The sequence below is a fragment of the Plecotus auritus genome (genome assembly GCF_963455305.1).
Source record: "Plecotus auritus genome assembly, chromosome: 5".
NCBI classification, from domain to species: Eukaryota; Metazoa; Chordata; class Mammalia; order Chiroptera; family Vespertilionidae; genus Plecotus; species Plecotus auritus.
Window position 1 is genome coordinate 122,680,604 of NC_137776.1, and position 16,048 is coordinate 122,696,651.

Genomic DNA, 16,048 nt, shown 5'->3' on the forward strand with positions numbered 1-16,048 from the left:
CGTTTGATTATGTGATTTGCAGGTGGGCCATTACCAGTTCGAGTAAACCAGGGGCCTGTGGCTATGATGCAGCTAGATGGTGCAGTATTTGCTTAATGTTTACAAGTATGTGTGAGAAGTGAGTGTGGAAGCCTGTATGAGGGGTAAGGCTCTGTACAAATTCAAATCAAAACTATACTTAGTAGTCAAGGAAATTATTTCTCAATCAGTGGCTTTCAAGGGTCAAAGGAAGTGAGACGATTTAATAATTTGTGAATGATTTATGGCATTAAAAATGCTGTCTAAATGGGCTGCATGTTTTATTACATGAGAGATGAGGCATTTTCAAAACATAGCAAATAGATAGCAAAATTCACATATGGAATTGGGGTTTCCACCAGGGAGGACAACAGATATTTATGGCAACATCAGTTATTATTGATCAATTAATCAATGATTTGCAGTAATTATGGAAGGACATTATTATAGAAGAACAGTTTAAATTATATAAACAGCTGAATTACACAATTCTTTTTTTATGCAAAAACATCTCTCTCTTATGCCCTGGCCTGGTGAATGTTCTGCTTTCATGATGAAGAGGAGGTCTGTGTTGCACACCAGAGCCCCAACTTGAGACCCTTCGGGATGCATTTTATGAATTCTTTTAAATATTCCTGCCCTAACCGGTTTGGTTCAGTGGATAGAGCATCAGCCTGCAGACTGAAAGGTCCTAAGTTCGATTCCGGTCAAGGGCATGTACCTTGATTGTGGGCACATCCCCAGTAGGAAATGTGCAGGAGGCAGCTGATCGATGTTTCTCCTTCATCGATGTTTCTAACTCTCTATCCCTCTCCCTTCCTCTCTGTAAAAAATCAATAAAAATATATTAAATATCCCTTGAAAATTACTGTGTATGCTATGGATTAGTCTTAACAGATCTTTCCTATAGCTGGCACAGCCTTTGAACTGACCACCGCGAATTGGACTTCCAAATGTATGATGTGTTGGTGTGTTTAAAATTAAGGGGGCTACAAAGCAAAATGCATAATAAGAATGCCAAGATCAAGCCTTAAAGTCACAATGGTGTTTTTTTAAGAGACTGTCTTCAGTAACACCCGAGGGGTTAGATTAAACTTGCCAGATGTTCAGTGGCCCTGGAAATAAATTCATAGCACCAAGGCCAACCCAAACCCAGATAATTAGCTAAATAATCTAATGGTTAGAAACTGTACGGGCTATAGACAGTTGAATTGTTTCTTTGTCACCTTCACTAGTTTATATTTCAATGTAATTAAAACCCCATTAAAATTGAATTCCTAACATAATCAGCAGCCCATTGGCAGGACTGTGGGGCTGCTTCAACGTATAATTAGTGAGGCTAACTCAGGTGAGGGTCAGGAATTATCAGTAGATGTGGGTAAGCCCCTGAAAATGAGCTAGCGTACGTCACATTTCTCATCTCTTACAACAGGGCTACATGAAAGGCAAGTGGAGGGGTGTTTTAATGGCCTCAGCTGCTATTTGTGTACCTAAAGTTATGTTGTAACCTGATGTGTATTCATGTCTGCAAATTACACTTGAAAGAAAAATAACCATGTCAACTTCTGCTGACATTAAACAGTGGGAGATTTTGTCAAGGTTTTCAGACTTTTCTCTGCACTCAGATTTTTCTTGGTGGCGTCTATGTACAAGGCATTTCTTTTCATTTATTGTATCTCATGACCCTCCTTGCTTGTGAGAGAAAAAGGAAGTCAATGGGGTAGATATTTTTTCATCCTTTCAAACCAAAAGGCAGGCTTGGATTTTTTTTTCTTTCTTTCTAATATTTTCTTTAAATATGTTTTTTAAACGAAATTCTTAGCTGGTGATAGTTTGCTCTTATAAAGACCACCACCCTTTTCATCCTGTTTCTTCATGTTCCGTGGTATCACTCTCAGCTCATAATTATTTGTCTCCCATTTAGCCGCAAGGTGTAAATTTGCTAACTGAAAAGGCGTGCTCTAACAGTTCACCTCAACATGTGTCTAAAGGCTGAGCTGGCCACACTGGATAATTTCCCTGGGGGATTGTTCTGTGTAATGTGGGGCCATTTGTTGAGCTGTCTGATGTGGAAGAAGAGAAAATGAAAGGGCCTGCCAGACAGAAACAGGCTCATACAGTGCCTTTGAGAGCAAAGAGGGAAATCAAAGGGCAATTTCAGGTCCACTCCAGTTCCCCAAGCATGTGCCTGGGAACTAAAGAATTGGGATTTTTTTTTTTTTTATATTCGTGCTGTTAGAAAAGTCACTAAGAGAAAGCCCCAAACCAGGAGGCAATGGCAAATTTAGCAATGCTCATGGGCTGGGCTCAGCAATTACCACCAAGTCAGAATACTTCTGTAGGTGCCTGGGAGTTACTAATTCTTCAAGGGTCTACAAAAATGTTCGGAACTAGAAGAAAAAATATACATTGATATTGACTCTAAACTCCAAAAAAGTATCTAGAAGGTAATTAAATGTTTAATTAAATGTCTACAAAATGTTCATTATCAACTTAAGTATGAAACATAGTCTTCTTAAAAATGACATGGGAAAACAATTTGTGAATTCATCTTTCTTACTTTTCAAGGTTTTGAGCATGCCAATCACAAATTCAATGAATTGCACATAGCCAATAATTTGAAATGCAAAAGTATAAAAATCCCTTTCATTTTTTTACACAAAAATGTATATTTTAGATGGAATGTGGGGGCCACTTAATGTTCTTTGTATGACGTGTGTGGTAGGACTGAAAAAGAGAGCCTAGAGCCGTGGCAGGTTTTAGAACAGCTCTGCACCTGTCTGCTGGTCTCCAGGTGTGTGATTATTCTTAAAGATGCAGATCAGCAAAGACTGGAGTGGGGAGGACCGGCAGGCAAGGCAGGGGGAAAGGCTCCAGGTTTTCTCGCTGTGTGCATTCACAGTTGAGGTGGAGCGACCACAGTAGTGGTCTGAGCATGAGGAAACTCACAAGACACCTGCCTCCACATCACTGGAGAGATCACAGGAAGGTGCCCAGTTCTTTTGAAGAAGTGTTCATATGAAGTTGGGGCATGTTGGTAGAACTCCATTGTCACCTTATCTGAATTGTGTTCTCTCCCAACAAATGCATAGGTCCTCACATTCTACTGTGTTTTAGTCACTTTTCCTCAACCTGACAGATATTTCCACTTTTAGCATGAACAACTTGAAGTAGTGGGGGTAGGAAAGAAGATGGATTATCTGAATTCCATGTGTGATGAGCCTAGTCTAATTTAGTGACCTTACTTCTTCAGGCGTTATTTATTCTTATTGACCACACGTGGGGCAGTGAATGTTGGTTCTCTTGTAATCTTATTCCCAGCAATAACACTTTGGAATAATCCTTGCAGAGTTTTTTCTTTACATATACTAAAGTATCATTATTTGCTTTCAAAATGAGATAGAAGTAAGGTTTACTTTTTTTTTTTTTTACTTAATATAGCTTAGGGTTGTTTTTTTTCATGTCAATACATGTATACTAACTCCATTTGTTTTAATGACCATGGTATTCCACTTTGTGGCTGGGCCCTAATTGACTTAACTGCCTTCTATTGCTGGGCAGTTAGGTTGCCCATTCAATTTTGATCTTTCAGGAGCATGCATCATATGCCTAAACAAACCATTATATTGGCTAGAAATACACTCTTAGCCCCTTGTGTTGGCATAATCCTTCCCAAAGGAGCAGAAAAAAAACCCACAAATGTTTCCCTATACTGATGATTGTTATTAAGTGTGAAACCTGTATGTGCTTCATTGTTCGTTTATTTGTCTCTGTTTTTGTCTTTTTCTCTTACACAGTCATCTACAGTCAGGGACAAGGATGAACCGACTCTGCCGGTAGGAAGCAGTAGCCCTGTCTGTATGTGCCTGTGGAAGGGGGTGGGGGTGTGAAGAAGGGGCTCATGTGCTCAACAAATCACCCTCTCCCTTGGCATACTAAATGGTTTGATCTGCTGCTGTATGTGTGTGCTCTGGCCTACAATTAGTGTCAACTGAATTCTGACATTCATTGACCAATTATCTCTGGGACTGTTTCAAAAAGTCTGAGTTCTCTCTTTCATTTGGCATGAACTTTTATAGGAGTTGAAAGATTGAGATAGTCCCACATTACATTCCAAGGGATGTTGAGCTGATATTTGGGGACATTGCGGGAAGGCATCTAATGCTTGATATCTGTTTTCTTTATGTATCTGCATGCACCTAATTTTTGGTTGGAAATTTCTTTTGGTTCCATAAAAAGAAAAACTGCATGAGATCTATATATCCAGTATGTGCTTAATGCCCAAAAGAATGCTTCCAGTTCTTTTATAGCTATAATCCTTTGCTAATGAAGATCTTCACAGCAGAGTTCTGCCAGTTCCTCAGAATAAGAACCGTAGTCATAGTGGTCATGACAGATTATTAACAACAAGCACATGTTTCAGTTCCTGTCCAATTAACACATCACATCTTGTGTGTGAAGCATGACAAGGAAATGACCTTCAGAGTTTTTGTCTTCAGCCATTAAACAGTGATTACATTTCAAATCTATTCAAATCTCTTAACCTTGCCTCTAAAATATTTTGAACCTTAACCATCTGAATCAAATAACACAATGCATTAAAAAACGTTACAGATTTTTAAGGCAGAAGGGCATAGGAATGAAGATACATACCGCTCCATCCTTCCTCCTCTAATGCTCAACGCCAAGATTTATGACACTCACTGAGAGCCCACAGTACATGCCAGATCCAGTATTGGGCTACCGGTATAGACCCAGTCTCTCCCCTTAAGGAGCCCATGATCTGGCTCATCACTGATACACCAGTAATCCTCTCTGATTCTTCTCCAAACACTGTAGATCTGGGAACATAATTTCTAGTAGAATATCAATTATAATAAAATCAGACTAAGAAATCCAGACATTTCCATGTATTGCATACTGACATTTTACCCATACTTCAAGCTCACTATAGGTTTAATATTTGTCTCCAAACACACAGACTATGATTCTTAATAAGTATTCTTCAGAGTAAGGCTCCATGGGCAATAGTTCAAAAACTGTCCAAGTTTACCAAGTTAACCTGATTTAAAAAAAAAACAAAACACAATTTAGTGGTCTAATGTGTATCTTAAAACTAGAAAGGTGCTTTGGTCTGAGGTGTAGCACTTTCCAAAGTATTTGACCATGGAGTCTCTTATGAGAATTTTCTTGGGAAGCACTGTGTGGATCCGGAGTATGATGGAACATTTTGGAAAACCCTGCGTTGTAGAGGATTGGAAGGCAGTGCGAAAGCATATTTTATTTTAACCAGACCCCAGAAAAATCTCATGTCAAGAATTTGGATCAAAAGTTCAATAAGAAATTCATTTCTGCACACTGTGTTGCCCTGTCTTAAATCTCTGTCTGTGAAGCTTGGCCTCCGGAGCATCGTCTCCTGTGTTAACCAACACAAAATCAATCCAAGAAGAAAAGGACAGTTCCTAATCAGGACAAAAGCCGGTTGCAATCCACTGTTTGGATATTTTTTTTAGATTGTTTGTTTTTGGAGATTTTAAAAAAGAGTTTGTTGGTAATCTCACCTCTAGAGGTTCATTGTTCCTCTCTTACCTGCCAGTTTCATTTATTTGCCCAAAGGTTCACTCTAGCAGGAGTTTATACAAAAGAAATCCTCCCTTTGAAGTTAGGAAGCTTCTCTGTAGATTCATAAGTGGTTCTCTCTCTTTAAATCTCACTTAACACAGATCATTGGGCTTCATGGACTAAAGCTGTGGTCCAGGGCATAGAATAGGAACCCTAGGAGATGTGGGAGATGTTCTTTTAGGGAGAAGGGGGAAATATTAACACCTCTATCATTTACTTTCTATATTATTCTTCATAATTTCCACTTTTTCAAGTGTTTTATAATATACTAAGGGCCCAGTACACGAAATTCGTGCACTGGTGGGGGGTTCCCTCAGCCCAGCCTGCCCCCTCTCACATACTGGGAGCCCTCAGGGGATGTCCTACTGATGGCTTAGGCCTGCTCCCTTTGTGGGAGTCAACCAGGCTGATCAGGGGAAGGCACCAGCCCCATCACCCCGCTGCTGCAGCCACTGCCAGTCATCGCAACCACCAAGGCGCTTTCATCAACACAGACTCCAGTCCCTTCACCATGAAAAAATGACAGCTTTTTTAGGCATTTTTAAGATGTGTCTTTCATAGGATATGACCTTTCTTTCTTTTTTTTTTTTCCTCACTTGAGGATATGTTTTCATTGATTTTTAGAGAATGTGGAAGAGAAAGGGAGAGACAGAGAGAAACATCAAAGTGAGAGGAACACTTTAATTGGTTGCCTCCTGCATGAGCCCTGACCTGGGCCCCAGCCAGGGAGGAGCCTGCAATCTAGGTACATGCCCTTGATCAGAATTGAACCCAGATCCTGCTGTCAGCAGGCCGAGGCATTATCCACTGAGCCAAACCGGCTAGGGCAGGATATGGCATTTCTTAGCCCTCCAGCAGCGGACCTTCCTTTTTTTTCTCCAGGAGTGAGGTGGAAAAGCCCTAGATTACCTTTTTGGATTCTTATACCCAAGTTACTAAGAATATTACCAGTGGCATACAGGGAGCTTAGCCAATGAGCGGTCAGAAAAGGTGTTTCCTCTAGTTCACACTGATCGCCAGCTCTGCCCCTGCCCAGGCCTAAAGCCTCGGAGCCTGGGCAGGGGCTCCCCAGCTCCCTCTGATAGCTGGCTCCCTCTCCCTCCGATGGCTGGCTCCCTCTCCCTCCAATGGCTGGCTCCCTCTCCCTCCGATCGCTAGCTCCCTGTGATCGCTGGCCTCGGGGCCTGGGGCCTGGGCCCCCCAGCTCCCTCTGATCGCTGGATCTGCCCCTGCCCAGGCCTAAAGCCTCTGGTTGAGGCTTTAGGCCTGGGCAGGGGTCCTCTCAGCTCCAATCGCAGGCTTGGCCCTGCCCAGGAGCCCCCTGGCTCAGGCCCTTCCCAGGCTGCTCAGAGCCCACGCGGGGCCTACCTTGGAGTGACCTGGGTGCCGAGGATGTTCCCAGACAGAGGCCGCTGGGCACCTACGTATGCAAATTAACCGCCATATTTGTTGGGTTAATTTGCATACTCTGATTGGCTGTGGGCAAGCGGAGGTATGGTCAATTTACATGTTTGTCTATTAGGTAAAATATGCTCGTTTTTTAATATAGGTATGGATATAGATAGATACAAATACAGATGGATACATACACATACACATACACATACATACTCAAACATTTTACTGATAGGATGCACAATCCAAACATTGTAGAGATCACCCACTGGTTCAGGTAACAAATTCTGAGAGACGCAAACTTGAGATTCATTCCTCTACCCTCCATTTCCTGTCTGTGTGAATTGGACACTTCATTTCACTTCTCTATAAGTTTCCTCATCTGTCTAAAGGAAATAATAGCCCGACTGGTGTGGCTCAGTGGTTGAACATCAACCTATGAACGAGGAGGTCACCATTCGATTCCTGGTCAAGACACATGCCTGGCTTGCAGGCTCGATCTCCAGTAGGGGGTGTGCAGGAAGCAGCTGATCAATGATTCTCTTTCATCATTGATGTTTCTCTCTCTCTTTCTCTTTCTCTCTCTCTCTGAAATCAATTTAAAAATATTTTTAAAAGAATAATAATAGCGCCTAGTTCATTTTAGTTCATTTTGTGAATGAAGCATATAGCACATTGACTAGCATTTACTAAGCTCTAACAATGGTAGCAAATTAATTTGTTTAGTAGGAAAGGCTGTGAGAAAGCCATTCCTTTGGGGGATTTGAAATGTACCTTGGGAATGTTTGGTCAACAGTGTGTGATCATGTGACAGAAACAAGTGACCATCAGACAAGGGGAGGATCTTATCTGTAATGCACTGCCTTTGGTTTCTGAGAACTAACAGCATCTTTGTCTGGTTTCTCTGTTCAGGCCAAGCCACGTCTCCAGCGAGGTGGAAGCTCTGCCTCCCTCCACAACAGTCTCATGAGGAATAGCATCTTCCAGCTCATGATACACACCCTCGACCCACTCGCTGAAGGTAAACACCCGGCTTTAGTTTGGAAGCTTGTTTGGGGGGAAAGAGGACATACTTCTCTTCAAAAAACATGTTGACGCTTCCGTCACACAAGCCTGCCAATGTCCTCATGCTTAGCATCTTCCAGAGGAAACCCTGGTCCTCTGGTGTGCTTTATCTGCAACAGCTCAGTTCATAATCGGAGATGTTTGTACCAGGAGTAGAAAGGGACATCCATGTGCCTTTTGATTCTGTCTTTTGGTTCCTCCAGCATAAATACAGTTTGTTATGAGAGAGAGAAGACAAAGAGGTTTTTCTTCCTTCCTGCTAGAGTGACAGTTCCCTTTCTCATCCTTCCTAAGTTCCATAATGAAGTTGTATGCTAAGATAAATTGTGCCTCTTTTAAAAAGGAGAGTGAGAAGAGAACTCATGACTTAGGAGGGCCAAGAGTAGTTTGGGGAACCCTGTTCACTGCTGCACATCGATATTGTAATGATTCTTTGGCAATTGGAGGGTGGGAGCCCTCTTTAAAGTAAGTGCTTAGGATTAGTCACTGGAGCCCCAAAAGGCCTGATTCACCTCATCGGGAAATCATATGAACCATCCCAAAGACTCCACTATTGAGTTCTTTCAGTTTTACTCATTCACAATGAAGGCAGATACATCAAGTTTCTTAAATTGCATAACTGTCCTAAAAAATTAATTTTTCAGGTAGATGGATATCTTATGTGTCAAATAAAGATCCTAGTTAGGCCACTAGCAAGGGGGTCACATATAACCAAGTCTGTTCTCCCTTCGCCCATGGACTTTATAATTGGGCCTGATACTACACAGGGACTACTAACCTGGGGAAACGGTCTCTGCCACTGAATAAACCTGTGGGATGAGATTGTCAAATAATGTCACATAAATCAGAGCTCAGACCCATTATGAAGCTTTGCTAAGTAATGTCCAGGGTACAGGCAATAGGAGATTCAAATGAAGTAAAGAAAACTCTGGGACCTCAGGAGCGGCTCCCCAGGTCCTAGCTCCCCTCACTGACACACACCACTCCTCCAGAATAATAGGGGAGGACCAAGGGGTCACCACTCACTGTGGAGTTTTTCAATGATGAAAAATTTTTCATTTTGTACCCCAGAGAGTTGTAGAGCTGACATGATGTTCTCCAAGGAGCCCTGCTTCATAGACCCTGAGTTCTATGTACTAGCCAGACACATCCTAAATATTGTTACTCTATTTACCCTGAGGCCCATTTGACAAGGAAATTAGACCTGGTCCCTAGCCTTCTTCTCCTTCTCTTGGGCACACCCCAGAGAAGGGAGTGAAGGGATCACAGGTCAGCTTCCTCCCAGCCACTAAGCCCTTGTGTGGCTTTGGGCAGGTTAGAGTCCCACTAGCATGTACTTGGTTTCTTCATCTATAGTAATAGTCATTGACCTCTGTTTAGCACTTCATAGTTGACAAAGCATTTTCACACCTACATTATGCTTTATAATAACAGTTCATAGCTAACATTATTATTCTAATTTTATAAAATATCATACCATTAAAACATCTCAAATTTATCTACTGCTCTCTCTGCCAGCACTTTATTCCAAGCCATCTCCATTGCTTTCCTGGATTCTTACAGTAGCTTCCTAGCTGGTCTTCTTCTTTCTCCATTGCCTTCTTCTTTGTAATCTTAAAGAGTGTTTGATTCTGGTCAAGGGCACATACTTCAGTTGCAGGCCTGTCGTGGCCCATGCGGTAGGCAACCAATTGATGTGCCTTTCTCACATCGATGTTTTTCTCTCTGTCTCTCCTTCTCCCTTCCATTCCCTCTAAAAAAATCAATGGAAAAATATCCTTGGGTGAGGATTAACAACAACAAGAAGTGAATGCAATTATGTCAGTCCTACCTTATAACCTGTAGTGGCTTCCCATGGTTCTTAGGAAAATTGTGAAATACTTACCATGGTCCACATGATCTGCCTCTTTCTCCAAACTCAGTTTGACTCACCTGGCTTTAGCACAAAGGCCTTTCTGTCCTGAAACAGGTACTTCTTTCCAGCCACAGGGCCTTTGCACCCAGAATACTTTGCTTCCCTCCCCCCACCACCCACCTCCTCTGTTTTCCTGCTTTACCCCTGCCCATTCTACAGCACTCTGTCTAAATGACACTTCCTGACCACCTAGTATAAATGGACCCCCAATCCTCATCTCTCCATGCACCCTTTAATTTATCTTTATTGCTCACATTATGATTGTGTGATTATTGGTTTACTGCCTATCCCCCTCAGGATACAGTAAGTTTCTCAAGAGCAGGAACTCTATTTTATTCACTACTTGTCCCCAAGATTTAGCAGAGCGCCTGGCATAGAATAGCTGCTGAGGCTCAGGATTAAGCAACTTGGCAAATTCATGCTTTTAACCTATAATCACACAATTTCAAAGCCCTCTAAACCCCCACAGGTTTAAGATTGTATCTTGGTTATTTTGAGCCACTATCTTCTTCACCCCATCTTTGTGGAGGGCCACATGAGAAAAGTAAAAAACTATTTTATCTGCTTCAACTCTCTTATGAGCAGGCAACTGAGAATATTTATTTTTGGCAAGCCAGTTTTATGTTGTAATTAAGAGGACAGACTCCAGAGCTAGCCTCTCTGGGTCCAGATCCCAGCTCTGCATTTACTAGCTGTGTGACCTTGAACAAGTTACTTACCTTCTCTGTACTTCAATTTCCTCATCTGTAAAATCAGTATGATTACAGAGTCATGTCTAATTACAAGGTTATTATAAGTAGTAAAGGAGTGAATATACATAAAGCATTGAACATAGTGCCTAGCAGGCCATAAGTACCACATACAGGTTTTAAATTATTCTGTTTCATTATTTTGAAAAGTAATACAGCGTATGATTTTTTAAAAAATCAAAATATTCAAAAGGCTATGGTAAAACAAAACAAAAAAAAAGTCTTTCTCATTCATTAACCTCCCAGTTTTCTTCAGCCCTTCAATTCTCCCCAGAAAAAAACCACAGCTACCAATTTCTTGGGATTCTTTCCAGAGATGTTCTATGCATATAAAACTCGTGTGTGTGTGTGTGTGTGTGTGTGTGTGTGTGTGTGTGTGACCTTGTCCACAGGTCTCAACAATCTAAATTTCTCTGGGTTTTTTTTTGTTTTTGTTGTTGTTTGAGGGAGTTCAGTTTCTGGTAGGGCCTTTTTTTGTTTTGCTTTCTTCTGAGGGAGGTTGTTTTGTTCCTGTGAGAAACGAGAAAGTGAATCAATCCGGGTTGTCTCGGAGCTGGACCATCAGTGACTTCTGAAACACCTGGCTGTTGTGGGTCATGCTGCAGTTAAATATTTGCTCCTGCTGTATCCATATGTGCCTCTGGATGCAGGCACCCACTTTCAAGGTGAACCCGCTCCCTGAAGGACGTCGAGTGCTCCAATGGTGCGAATCCAAGAGGATGCTGAGAGCCATAATCAGTTCTGGACTTGAGTGATTAGAAAATATGGAAAGCACTTCAGTGCTTTAAAATTGCTCCACAGCACGCAGCCAAGGAAACAGATTGCTCTGGTATTTATCCCCCAAGTTCACAATCATTTTCCATTTCAAGAACCGCCGAAAAATTAACCCACAGCTCTCAGAAATCGTCATCTCTCTTTTAGTTTGCATCTGATCATTTGAATTCACATGTCCTTGTGCCAAACTGTCACTCTCCTTTAATAGTGTATAGGCTGCTGATTACATCACCACGCTGATGGCATAAGCACTGCAGTAGCTCCCCTGTGGCATAAGGGACAGTTCGCTGGTGTTCCTTCCTGGCGTCCACCCAGCTGAGTAGTGCGTTGGCACCTTGGGGCGTACGGTCAGTGTTCTTCAGAGGGAAGTTTCCAACTTCATTTGAAAACATCGTCTAAATGGGCTAGAGCAGGGGTGAGGAACACCCGGCCCGAGAGCTGTATAAGGCCCAAGAAGTCATTTGGTCTGGCCCTGCCAAGGCAACCGTAGGCGGGACTTGAAATTCAATAAATCTAGGAGCTTTTTTCATAGCAACATAAATTTATATTATATTAAGTGAATGATGTTATAAATATTCAAATTGCCCTTGGCAGAAAAAGGGTTCATCACCTCTGGGCTAGAGAAAGACACTCATCTCGGTCTCATCTGTGCCCCTCAGGGGTTTTTGTCTTCTCAACCCCAGTGTTGAGCCCTTGCCAGAAGCTTTAATTGGTGGTTGTTTTGGCCTCTGAGCCTGAGTCACAAGACCTAGCAGCGTTGTTGTTTCGGTTCACTATTGATAAGTAACAAAGCACCCAACACTTGGTGGCTTAAAACCACCACTATACTGTTCATTGCTCATGATTTCATGGGTCAGAAGTTTGGGCAGGGATCAGCGGGATGATTCTTCTGTTCCATGTGGTATCAGTCAAGGTCCTTTGATGTGATCAGCTAGTAAATGGACAGGTTAGATGGTCCCAAAGGGCCTCAGTGATGTGTCTGGCACCTTCGTAGGCACAGCTAGAAGACTGGGCTCAGCTGCACCCTTCTGACTCTCCAGGTTGTCTCGGGTCTTTCCACATGGTTGGACTTCTTACATGGCAGCTAAGGGTTCCAAGAGCAAACCCTCTGAGCTCAGGGGGAGCTGCAAGGCTTGCAGTGACCTAGCCTGGGAAGTCCCAGAATGGCTCTTCAGTGCATTCTGACAGTCATGAAGGCCCGCCCAAACTAAAGGAGAGGAGACTCCACCTCTCCATGGGAAGATACCATAGAATTTGAAATCACCTTTAATATAACCCAGTCTGTCTCAGGGACACACACCGCTGGTTGGTTCATCTGCTTACTATTCATTGGTGTGCTCTGGGCAGACCACATTGTGTGGAAGGAACAAAGCCACGGTCACCCTGCCTCGAGTGAAGGTTTAGTCTAAACAAGGCTGAGCAATGGCTTTCTAGGGCTACAAGATTCTTAACAGGACATTGTTTGTGAAAAGGAGGAATCTGCTGAAGATTCGTGTAAATGGTTGGAATAAAGATTTTGTTCTTTTTATAAGAAAGCCCTGGAGAACTAGAATCATCAGTCTTTGAGATCACAGCATGGCTATCTGAACTGATCTTTCTAATAAATTTACTGCCCCATATTGATTTTAACATCTTCTCTAAACAAGCCATTATATTCACCCAGGTGTACATCTTTATGAACCTAAAACAAGGACACTGGATGTAGCACTTTGGGCATGAGAAGTAGCTTCTACTATCAATTTGTCTCATAACAGTAGCACCAAGTAACATTTGCAGAAGCTTATAGCCCAGGCACTATGCTGAGTGCTCTGCATAAACCTTCTCATTTAATCCTTACACTAGCCCTACCTACTCCATTTTTTCAGAGACGGATTTGATGTATAAAGAGGATGTGTCTTGCCTCACTAAGTGACACAAGAAGTAAATGGCAGAGCCAAGAATGTGAACCTGTATCTTTCTGATTCAAGGTCTGGGTTTATAGTTCTTATGTTACTCTGGTGCCTTGTGTAACCTCATGTCCAACTCAGTGTTCCTTGTTCTCCTGGTGTAGACACCAGAATAAATACCAGGAGCCTGGACCTATCCCTAGACCAGTTATTCATTCAGTCGGTAACATGTGAATTTCCCATACATAAGCCTTTGCAGCAAAGCCTGTGGTAGCCTTAGCTCTCCCCTCACTTCCCCCTCACCCAGCACTGCAGCCCCCACTCATGAGTCCCCTATGCATCTTGCTCTCATCACTTGGCTTTTGCTCAAGCACATGCAATTACTGTTGACCTACCTGGCCTGGATGTCATGGGTACTAACCTACACAGGAAAAGGAATCCCATAGGCAACTCTGCAACTCTGCAACTCTGGCAGAGCCCAGTGACTGGGTGATGACAGTGGAGACATTGATATGGGAACAGGACGGACAGAATAGCATTAGAGTTTGGCCATGTAGCCTGTGTGGTCAGCATGTGGTCCAAGAGTTAGACTGCCTTGCTCAGCCGCTTGCTATGAGACCTGGAGCAAGTTTCTCAACCTCATTGGGCCTCAGTGTTTCCACTTGTAAAATGGGATAATGATAGCACCACCAGTGTAAGTTCATGATTACTATTACTCAGCCTTTTAGAGCCTTAGTTTCTTCATCTGTAAAAGGGAATAATGATAGTTCTATCAGAAGCTTGTGGTGAGTATTCAATACAATAATACCCCCAAAGTATATAATTACTTCTCAGTGACTATTGGCAATGATTTTTCAGTTAAAATTGCATTCAGTTCATGCAATAAAATTCAATTGTAGTGGTTCAACTTAATAAATTTTTTAAGACTTTGTTTTTAGAGCACTTTTAGGTTTACAATAGTGAGAGGAAGGTATAGAGATTTCTCATATACTATCTGCCCCGACACATGCATATCCTCCCATGTACAACACACACCAGAACAGTACATTTTTAAATAAGGATGAACCTACATTGACACATCATAATCACTCAACGACCATAGTTTATTTTAGGGTTCATTCTTGGTGTTGTACATTCCATGGGTTTGGAAAAATGCATAATTATCCTATATCCATCATTGTAATGTTATACAGAGCATTTTCTCTGCCCTAAAAATTCTCTGTGCTCTGCCTATTTATCTCTCCCCCACAACCTCCCAAACCACTAATCATTTTACTATCTCCATAGTTTTGCCTTTTCTAGAATGTCATATATTTGGAATCATACAGTAGAGAGCCTTTTTAAATTGGCCTCAGTCACTTTTTAGGATATTATTTTTCTTATTTAACAGGAAGCCCAATAGTAAACAGTTGCCATTAGGGACCAGCCTCCTGTTTCTTCATTCTTTCACCCAGAGAGTGTTTTTCTCATTCTCATTCTCATTCTCATTCTCATTCTCACCCTCATAGGATGGCAGCTGCTCCCACTTCCATATCTGTATTCTGGAAGGAGAAGACAGTGCAGCGGTCTTTTTTATCAGGAAAAGCTTAGTATTCCCAGAGGCAGACTTTGCCTCTATCACATGGGCCAAAGTGGGGCTAAGTAACCACCCTGACTTCCAAAGGAGCCAGCACTGGGCGCTCTGCCTCCGCAAACATGGAACTCCATGGTAGACCCAGTGCAGGTCAGATGTGTCCCCCTTCTTCTTCCCATCCCTAGGAACCTTCCTCCTGTCTCTTCAGACTCCTGATTTACAGGGAAGAGATGTGATGTGCCCCTTCTTCCTCTCTTTTAAAGGGCTCTCTACTGGCCCATGGATCCAACTTTTACACAGTGTCCCTGAATCCTCCCCAGAAAAGACATGCCCTAAAACCTGTCATCTGAGAATCCCAAACACAAGTGAATGATGGCCCATCTCTGCTCAAAACCATTTCACCAACAGGAAAAGCCCTAGTATTTACAGTGGCCCTAAGGCCTCCTGTGACCTGCCTCTCCCCCTTCCTCTCTGTGCCTCTCCCCTCTCCCCTTCTTCTCTGCTTTACTCTGCCCTCCCCCACTCCTTCCTTCCTCTCTCTCAGCCCTCCTCTCCTCCTCTCCTGTGTCATTCCCTTTGTGTCACTTCTCTGGCTGCCCCTTCTCACAAACTACAAACACACTCCTGCCCTAGGGTCTTTGCATATGCTCCTTCTTCCCCCAGACAACCAAGTGGCTTCTGCCCTCCCTCCCTTCACCTCAGCCTTCAAACGCCACCTGATCAAAGAGACCTTACTCAATCAGCCTTGGAAAAAAGCAACACCAAAATAGTGATAATAAAACAGGTGTCTGGGTTTCCCTTGCCCTGCTCTGTATTTCTCCATAACACTTATCATCATGAATGGATTTAGTTGTTTTTTGCTGCCTTTCTCCACCCTTATATCTCCTGCATGGCACGACATGGGGCAGGCTCTAACCTATCTCCAGGGCCCAGCACATATGGGCCCAAATAAGTATTTGTGGAATGGATTAATTGAGTGCTTGGTTTTATAATTTTTTCTGCTGGAGAACTGAATGTCTCTAGCCATGTAGATTGTCTTAACCCATGTCCT

At 42.6% G+C, this 16,048-nt stretch overlaps 1 protein-coding gene across 20 annotated transcripts in view; it reads left to right on the plus strand.

Moving 5' to 3' along the window:
- The window catches only part of SLC24A2 (solute carrier family 24 member 2), a 235,309-nt gene that overhangs the window by 133,425 nt on the left and 85,836 nt on the right, over nt 1-16,048 (plus strand). For 14 of the 20 annotated variants that reach the window (XM_080670175.1, XM_080670167.1, XM_080670161.1 and 11 more), the window contains 2 exons: nt 3,816-3,854; nt 7,948-8,056. In XM_080670175.1, the coding sequence (XP_080526301.1) occupies nt 3,816-3,854; nt 7,948-8,056 (148 nt within the window). The remainder of the gene's footprint in view (nt 1-3,815; nt 3,855-7,947; nt 8,057-16,048) is intronic. The other 6 variants (XM_080670172.1, XM_080670162.1, XM_080670159.1 and 3 more) reach the window with 1 other exon arrangement.